This window comes from Limulus polyphemus, unplaced genomic scaffold (genome assembly GCF_000517525.1).
Source record: "Limulus polyphemus unplaced genomic scaffold, Limulus_polyphemus-2.1.2 Scaffold12418, whole genome shotgun sequence".
In the NCBI taxonomy this organism is placed as follows: domain Eukaryota; kingdom Metazoa; phylum Arthropoda; class Merostomata; order Xiphosura; family Limulidae; genus Limulus; species Limulus polyphemus.
Genome location: NW_013678028.1, coordinates 1 through 10,485, shown reverse-complemented (window position 1 = coordinate 10,485; position 10,485 = coordinate 1). Strand labels below are relative to the sequence as shown.

General features: G+C 33.7%; 1 protein-coding gene across 1 annotated transcript; it reads right to left on the bottom strand.

The window, feature by feature from the left end:
* Window positions 1-134: 134 nt before the first annotated feature.
* Window positions 135-10,469, bottom strand: LOC106476986 (caprin-1-like; the record flags this gene model as incomplete). Its single annotated transcript, XM_022380716.1, has 8 exons — window positions 9,747-10,469; window positions 9,173-9,341; window positions 7,988-8,166; window positions 6,653-6,809; window positions 4,292-4,614; window positions 1,799-1,859; window positions 1,000-1,089; window positions 135-239 (listed from the first exon to the last, which is right to left on the bottom strand). Coding segments are annotated over exons 1-8 (1,138 nt in total), but the record flags the coding sequence as incomplete, so codon positions are not given.
* Window positions 10,470-10,485: the final 16 nt, after the last annotated feature.

Here is a 10,485-nt window from a genome sequence, read left to right as displayed (position 1 = left end):
AAAGTAACTGTAAATACAGAACCTTCCCTGGGAGGTCCCCTCACCACGTACAGGAATCCATGTCGAGGGGATATAATAAATATTAATTATTTTTAGATTTTACACTTCAAAATAAAGTTGAGAAAAGTTCTTACAAGGTCTGTTTCCTGCAAAGCCACCTTGTCTTCCATCTTGTCTGAAGTTGCTACTATAACCATAATGATTGTTGAATTTATTCAGTCCACGATAGCCAGCTGTATCTGTCATTCAGGAAAGTGAAATTAGTCACTAATCAAACCAGCTAATGAAATCAACAAAAGTACCTCTCTAATTTCCATACAAATTTAACAAGAATAATGGTCTAATGTTAAGCCTATCCATATGTTTTTGGACTTTACAAGTACAGAAAACACAGGTACTATTATAATATGAAGGATATAAAACTTTATGCTACTTTGTCACAAATACAGAAATTGTTCACGTTTACCTTCTTATACATACAATGACAGTTATGCGAAAATCACAACAGCTTTACTGTAGCTATATGTTTTCATTATAAAATGTAGCATGGATTATTAATCTAAACAAGATCGTGAAAAGGAGGGATGGAAGTTTGTCCACTGAAGGTTTTCCTTAGTACACATAACACAGGTTTATTAAAAACTCCACACAGCCAGTTCTACTTAACTTACTAATTCAACCTTTTATTTTTTGCCAACTTGTATCATCTCATGTTTATCTTACGTTATTTCAGAAATAGCTAAAATAGGTCAACTAATTATTAGAAATACTTTATGTACGTCAATTAAAAATCATAAAAAGAAAACACCAATATCAATATTATGCTTTTTTATTACAAGTGTATCCTTGATTTAAAAATAAAGTTAATGCATATTAATTAAGTCCTGTATAAATGACTATAAAGTCAGATAGTTGATAAAAAATATATTTGAAATTTTACTTCCACATTGCTAACCCTCAAGAAACATTTAACTGAAATTAAAAAGATTACTACTATACGTTTATCACTGCTGTAGCTACCACGGCTTCTGCTGTAACCTTCTCGTCCTCGACCACCAAAGTTAGAACCTCTCACTTGTGAATACTTTTCTTAATTTATAAAAATAATGAACTTCATTAAAAAATATACAATTTCAATATTAGCATTTGTGAACAATCTACAAATTAAGGTGTGTTTAGCTCACCAAATAACAAAAAAAAACAAACTTTTATTCCCAATAGTAAGTTACAGTTAAAATTAAAAGTTTTTAAAATCTCAATACAACATAGAAGGGTTAGAAGTTGTATTACACAATTTACATTATTTGTATTGTAAACTACAATACTGAATAATTTCTTCTATTTTATTATTTATACATCTTAATAATAAAAATGTAACTTCATAAAAACATGTCATAAATTGTTTTCTCTTACGATTAAGAGGAAAATACTAATTACAGATGTTTCTATAGAAATATGTCTATCAAACAATTCACACATTTATCTTAGAAAAGTAGCACACAGCTTCATACACCCGACCAGTCTGTCTTGACACAGCCCCATACACCCGACCAGTCTGTCTTGACACAGCCCCATACACCCGACCAGTCTGTCTTGACACAGCCCCATACACCCGACCAGTCTGTCTTGACACAGCCCAATACACCCGACCAGTCTGTCTTGACACAGCCCAATACACCCGACCAGTCTGTCGTGACACAGCCCAATACACCCGACCAGTCTGTCGTGACACAACCTAATACACCCAACCAGTCTGTCTTGACACAACCTAATACACCTTATCAAGAAATACAAGTACCTTGGTATTTAATATCTGATGAAAAGATTGAACCTCCTTCATCCTGTCCACCACCAGAAGTCTGAAGAATATCACATTACATTACTTAAATCTCAAAGTATACTAAATATAACACAGATAATTTAAAATACCTCTTCTACAACATGTTTCTATGTGGTGTGTCATTTACCTGAACATAATCATTTCTGTCTAGTATTTGACAGATAATTGTATTTCATTTTAGGAAGAAAAAAAGAAACCAATAGTAGGGTTAGGTAATAATATACAAAATATTATTGTTTATGCTTGTTTCATTCCCTTACCCATATACTTGTAGAATTAGAATTCTTGTGATGTTTTTTTTATTATTAGCAGAGACCTGCAAAACATTTGTGGCCAAATTAGTATCCTTACTGGAAGAGTACTTCTTTAAATACAGGATTTCTAGAATAATGTAGAAGAGTTCTAACTGCAGACACTGAAATCTACAAGTCCACTTGTCTTAGGCCTAACATTAGTTAAGCTGTTATCAAGTATGGCCTAATTCAATAGAGAGATAATTTAACACTAACTTGTGTACATTTTTGCTTTAGTTTAGTTAGGGCTAAACTTTACTGTACTTAATACTATCAATAAATAAACTTATAATCTTAACTCACAACTTAATGTTAGACCTATTTAAACCTTTGATAAGCTTTTAATATGTTGTTGTTACATCAACTTTTGTTTACATCCTTTGAAATGAAGTGCATGCTCATATGTGTTTATATGGTAAATTTAATAAACAATTTCATTACAGAAAAAAAACTTAGTATTATTATAATAGATTACCACAATATTATTGTTCATGTTGTTTCGTTCCTTGACACATGTACTTGTAGAGTTAGAATTATTGTGTGGATATATTACGTGTCTGTGTGCATGGTAACAGATCAATTAGATACTGTGTATCTGCGTATGGTAACAGATTAATTAGATACTGTGTATCTGCGTATGGTAACAGATTAATTAGATACTGTGTGTCTGCGTACGGTAACAGATTAATTAGATACTATGTGTCTGCGTACGGTAACAGATTAATTAGATACTATGTGTCTGCGTACGGTAATAGATTAATTAGATGTGTGTCTGTGTATGGTAACAGATTAATTAGATACTGTGTGTCTGCGTATGGTAATAGATTAATTAGATACTATGTGTCTGCGTACGGTAACAGATTAATTAGATACTGTGTGTCTGTTTACGGTAAGAGATTAATTAGATACTGTGTGTCTGTGTATGGTAACAGATTAATTAGATACTGTGTGTCTGTGTATGGTAACAGATTAATTAGATACTATGTGTCTGCGTATGGTAACAGATTAATTAGATACTATGTGTCTGCGTATGGTAACAGATTAATTAGATACTATGTGTCTGTGTATGGTAACAGATTAATTAGATACTGTGTGTCTGTGTATGGTAACAGATTAATTAGATACTATGTGTCTGTGTATGGTAACAGATTAATTAGATACAATGTGTCTGTGTATGGTAACAGATTAATTAGATACTATGTGTCTGCGTAGGTAACAGATTAATTAGATACTATGTGTCTGCGTATGGTAACAGATTAATTAGATACTGTGTGTCTGCGTACGGTAACAGATTAATTAGATATTATGTGTCTGTGTATGGTAACAGATTAATTAGATACTGTGTGTCTGCATATGGTAACAGATTAATTAGATGTGTGTCTGTGTATGGTAACAGATTAATTAGATACTATGTGTCTGCGTACGGTAATAGATTAATTAGATGTGTGTCTGATAGTATCTAATTAATCTGTTACCATACGCAGACACAATTAATCTGTTACCATACAGATACTGTGTGTCTGCGTATGGTAACAGATTAATTAGATACTGTGTGTCTGCGTATGGTAACAGATTAATTAGATACTATGTGTCTGCGTACGGTAACAGATTAATTAGATACTATGTGTCTGTGTATGGTAACAGATTAATTAGATACAATGCGTCTGTGTATGGTAACAGATTAATTAGATGTGTGTCTGCATATGGTAACAGATTAATTAGATACTATGTGTCTGTATGGTAACAGATTAATTAGATACTATGTGTCTGCGTATGGTAACAGATTAATTAGATACTGTGTGTATGTGTATGGTAACAGATTAATTAGATGTTATATGTCTGTGAAGATACATCAGTCAAAGATGTACTTATATTTATTTATTTATATAATGAATAGAAATTGCTTCTGAAAATAACATACACTTAGCAGCTAATTCAATTAAACAAGCATGTTTAAAGAACATCAAATATTATACTATTGTATGCATGGCTACAGTTTACATATAGCCTTATTGCAAAGTAACAATGTTAGTTTTAATCAACATTTTATTGGTACATTAGTCAAAAGCTGAAATAGTTTCAGGACAGCTCATACAAAGTGACAGTAATAATCTATACACATTAAATTATTTTTCATGTACATGACAGTTAAACATACCCGAGAGCCTCGAACAGGAGCACATGGATATCGTACGTCTGGCTGGTTGTTAGCATTTGTAACTCTAGTTGATGACGGGGTGATTGCTCTGCTTGAAGATGCCATGGCCAGATTTAGTTTAACAGAATCAGTTGGGTCCAACAAGCTCTGTATTGAAGGGTAGTTCTGATTAATGAATGTCTGTGTGGGAATTGGTTGGGCTGGATCATATTCAGATAACACAACAGCAACTTGCTGATGAGAGCTATCTACCCCAGTAGGATACTGGTAGGGAGTTGGAGCCATGGGGTAGGTTACTAAAAAAGCAGGGTCTATGTGGGGAGCTGTAATGTTGAAATATATTCTTTATTATAATTTTTACTTCATTTCGACATGAATATCAACCTTTTATATAGTATTGTTTTTTCAAAGAGAGACCTATTATTAGGTCCTTACAGACCTATTATTAGGTCCTTACAGACCTATTATTAGGTCCTTACAGACCTATTATTTCAAATACAAATTATTTGCAAACTAAGTTGAAAACACTTTCTACATGATATGAAAAACAGCACCCTATATGACCTTATAAAAAATTACAGTAATCATCATACTATGTATCCACTTTGGAAACAATCTGGTGTATGAAAGTTATACAAGAGGTTGGTACCTCCCCTATTGATAAAGAAGTTACAATTGATAGGTTTAGAGCTGCTACAATACACTGCCTGGCATCAATTACAATGGTATTTCTGACTGACTTGTACATTGGACCTATTGAATACAACTTCTGATTAATGAAAGCTACCTATGCAGATCAAACTAATGAGATTAGTTAATTAAGTATAATGTTTAAACTGTATTACTTCATCAGCATTACTGTTAATGACATTTTTTTACTGTAAGCTCAATAACAAAACTTTTAAATGTAATGAAGGTAGAAAAGCATATGTTTATTTATTAAAATCATGTAGAAATTTGGTTTAATTTTTCCATATAACTAATAATGTTGCATGATTACAGCACCACACATCTTATAACAAGAAATCAAGTGCATGACTACATCACCACACATATCTTGTAACAACAAATAAAACCCAACAAAGTGCATGACTACAGCACCACACATATCTTGTAATAACAAATAAAACCAAACAAATCAAGTGCATGACTACAGCACCACGCATATCTTGTAACAACAAATAAAACCAAATCAAATCAAGTGCATGACTACAGCACCACGCATGTCTTGTAACAACAAATAAAACCAAACAGATCAAGTGCATGACTACAGCATTACGCATATCTTGTAACAACAAATAAAACCAATCAAATCAAGTGCATGACTACAGCACCACACATATCTTGTAACAACAAATAAAACCAATCAAATCAAGTGCATGACTACAGCACCACGCATATCTTGTAACAACAAATAAAACCAAACAGATCAAGTGCATGACTACAGCACCACGCATATCCTTTCCCTTAACCCCTTAGGGAACAGAGGTATTTCATGACAAGCAGACCTTAAAGTTGGCATTGATTTACACATAAATAAGTAGATCTACTACTTACCATTCGTAAGTTAGTTAAATAATTTATACTTGCATTATAGCGGCAATTATCATTAACTGAAAAAGTGCAAAATAGTAGTTGAAGCATCAAATATGAATTACAGCAGAACTGTAAATGTGGGTCCACATGTTTAACAATGAATTACAGCAGACCTGTAAATGTGGGTCCACATGTTTAACAATGAAATACAACAGACCTGTAAATGTGGGCCCACATGTTTAACAATGGGTTACAGCAGCCCTGTAAATGTGGGTCCACATGTTTAACAATGAATTACAGCAGACCTGTAAATGTGGGCCCACGTGTTTAACAATGGGTTACAGCAGCCCTGTAAATGTGGGCTCACATGTTTGCTAGTAATAAATTTAACCAAGAATCAAGTGCATGACTACAGCATCATATGTATCTTGTAACAATGAATTAAACTAAACAAAATTCCATGACTACAGCACCACACACATACCTTGTGCATATCTTCTGAACCAAACACGACTTGTAATAATGAACTAAACCATACCAATCAAGTGTCTTGTGATCATGAATAAAACCAAACATATCTAATGTGTGACTACAGTACAAAATAATATACAATTTAAAGACAAAAGATAAGATGTGAATCTTTAATAATAACATAACAAATACTTTAGTTTTAGTTCACAAAATCAAAATATTTCACACAAAAAAATAGATATATAGAGACAAATTCAAGATACAGAACAGACATACAGACAAAAACTATCAATACACAAACATACATCATTTGAGGTTTTGCTAATTCCGCAGCAACAGAACAACGAAACTCACATTCAAGATCTGTTTGTGATTCTGGAAAAAAGTTCAAGTTTCCATGTTCATCCAAAATTTCCTGGAGATGTTTACTGTTGGAATATGAAGTTGGATACACTACCAGAACCCCTTTATCATAAGCTTCAGTTGGCGATTCTGGTTGATTGGGACAGACCTGAAAGGATAGGTTGTTTTAGTGTACCTAAAAACTAAACTTTAGTTACATATTAGTTTTGTCCAGGTTTAGGAAAAGTAAATACAATGAATCCATTTTTAATGTACCAATAGTACTGACATGATTTATTTTACCAGTTCCTACTCCCACTTGTGATATATCGTTATCACAAGTGGGAGTAGGAACTGGAGAAAGTTACCGCGTTATCACAAGTGGGAGTAGGAACTGGAGAAAGTTGCCGCGGCAACTTTCTCCAGTTCCTACTCCCACTTGTGATAACGCGGCAACTTTCTCCAGTTCCTACTCCCACTTGTGATAACGCGGCAACTTTCTCCAGTTCCTACTCCCACTTGTGATAACGCGGCAACTTTCTCCAGTTCCTACTCCCAGTTGTGATAACGCGGTAACTTTCTCCAGTTCCTACTCCCAGTTGTGATAACGCGGTAAATTTCTCCAGTTTCTACTCCCAGTTGTGATAACGCGGTAACTTTCTCCAGTTCCTACTCCCAGTTGTGATAATGCGGTAACTTTCTCCAGTTCCTACTCCCAGTTGTGATAATGCGGTTACTTTGTCCAGTTCCTACTCTCAGCAGTGCTAACCCGGATATTTTCTGGCATTTCTACTACTACTACTACTAACCTGGATATTTTCTGGCATGTCTACAACTACTACTACTAACCTGGATATTTTCTGGCATGTCTACTACTACTACTACTACTAACCTGGATATTTTCTGGCATGTCTACTACTACTACTACTAACCTGGATATTTTCTGGCATGTCTACAACTACTACTACTACTAACCTGGATATTTTCTAGCATGTCTACTACTACTACTACTACTACTAACCTGGATATTTTCTAGCATGTCTACTACTACTACTAACCTGGATATTTTCTGGCATGTCTACTACTACTACTAACCTGGATATTTTCTGGCATGTCTACTACTACTACTACTACTAACCTAGATATTTTCTGGCATGTCTACTACTACTACTAACCTGGATATTTTCTGGCATGTCTACTACTACTACTAACCTGGATATTTTCTGGCATGTCTACGACTACTACTACTAACCTGGATATTTTCTGGCATGTCTACTACTACTACTACTACTACTACTAACCTGGATATTTTCTAGCATGTCTACTACTACTACTACTACTACTAACCTGGATATTTTCTGTGGTGGTTACTTCTACTTCCAGTTCTGCTTTTTCATTCTCTTCTCTGATATACTTATCACTATCACAACACTCATACTCCCTACGATTCTCTATAGAAGCTTCACACGAAGGATCAAAGTAGCCAGACTCATTGATTTTTAGCAAAAGCTCTTTCATAAATTTGTCTGGGTGGACTGTTAATAAAACGTTTTCATACTGATTTATTTAGGAAATACTTCAGGTCCTTAAACATCACAGTTAGCAAGAATTCAGGGTAAGAAGAAGTCACTAGAATTGTGAGGATAAACTAGAAAATACTTCAGGTCCTTAAACATCACAGTTAGCAAGAATTCAGGGTAAGAAGAAGTCACTAGAATTGTGAGGATAAACTAGGAAATATTTCAGGTCCTTAAACATCACAGTTAGTAAGAATTCAGGGTAAGAAGAAGTCACTAGAATTGTGAGGATAAACTAGGAAATACTTCAGGTCCTTAAACATCACAGTTAGTAAGAATTCAGGGTAAGAAGAAGTCACTAGAATTGTGAGGATAAACTAGGAAATACTTCAGGTCCTTAAACATCACAGTTAGTGAGAATTCAGGGTAAGAAGAAGTCACTAGAATTGTGAGGATAGACTAGAAAATACTTCAGGTCCTTAAACATCACAGTTAGTAAGAATTCAGGGTAAGAAGCAGTCACTAGAATTATGAGGATAAATTAGGATATTCTTCAGGTCCTTAAACATCACAGTTAGTAAGAATTCAGGGTAAGAAGAAGTCACTAGAATTGTGAGGATAAACTAGGAAATTCTTCAGGTCCTTAAACATCACAGTTAGTAAGAATTCAGGGTAAGAAGAAGTCACTAGAATTGTGAGGATAAACTAGGAAATACTTCAGGTCCTTAAACATCACAGTTAGTAAGAATTCACGGTAAGAAGTCACTAGAATTGTATGGATAAATTCATAGATTATTTTCGTCCTTATTCATCACATTCAACAATAATTATGCTTTATGTAACAAGCATATGTTATTTGGAATGACAATTGATATTTATTTCCTTAAGTTTTAATACAAACTTAGAAGTAAAGATATTTCATAAAAAACAGTTTATAAGCAATACAAAATTACAAAACACATCTTGGACTAAATAATTTTCTAGAAACAAAAATACAAATTTTCTTTAAGGATACAAGTTGTTCCAAGAACTTCTCTGCTTTTCCCTTCAACCAAATTTATCAAGTGTTCTGCAGCCATGTCTAACTGCTCCTCAAATGATGCAACTTCTTCTTTAGTCTCTCTCTTGGGTGATACTAATTTGAAGAGCTCATCCAAGTTCCTCAAGTCCTTTTCACTCAGTTCCTATTGCCAGAACAGTTAACATTCTATACATAGATTTAGTTCAAAGAAAAAAGTTACATAAATAAAAATAGTTTATTTCACCTACAAACAAGGCTAACAGATAACAGAGAATTTAAGTGATCATTCACATAAAACATGTAAATAAACAGCAACATCCAGAGAAAATACAGCACGTCATAAAGTACAGGAGTCTTCCTTAATATCTACATATACAAACACACACACTAAAGTCCTTCCTCTACCACCTCTAACTCTGGCTAATGGGGGAGAACTGTTTCTGTAAACCACACACAAAGCAATCTTCTTTGATACCTACACATATCAAAGACAATACTGGTAAAGAACAATAACAGTTGATAAACTGTGATAATTCTATAATGAGATTTATTTACTTTCACTACTTACAAGTGCTTTATTAGAACCTAACAGAAAGTCTTTCCGAACATTTTCAGTGCCCATTCTGTTTAATATATCTTGCACGAGAAGAACGTCTTTCAAAATTCTGAGATCCTCTTGATGTTTCTCAATCTGTTCTTTTTTTGCCACTTTCTTTTGATGTTTAGTAGCCTACAAACAAATCATACAATACTGTCATCAGGTCTTCATTAAAACACTATCAGGAATGTGTTCTATATAACCTGAGTCATCTGTCAAAACAGTTTTACACTGTACAATGCTGTCATCAGGTCTTCATTAAAACACTGTCAGGAATGTGTTTTATTTAACCTGACTCATTTGTCAAAACAGTTTTACACTGTACAATACTGTCATCAGGTCTTGATTAAAACACTATCAGGAATGTGTTCTATTTAACCTGAGTCATCTGTCAAAACAGTTTTACACTGTACAATGCTGTCATCAGGTCTTCATTAAAACACTGTCAGGAATGTGTTTTATTTAACCTGACTCATTTGTCAAAACAGTTTTACACTGTACAATATTGTCATCAGGTCTTCATTAAAACACTATCAGGAATGTGTTCTATTTAACCTGACTCATCTGTCAAACCAGTTTTACACTGTACAATATTATCATCAGGTCTTCATTAAAACACTATCAGGAATGTGTTCTATTTAACCTGACTCATCTGTCAAACCAGTTTTACACTGTACAATATTATCATCAGGTCTTCATTAAAACACTA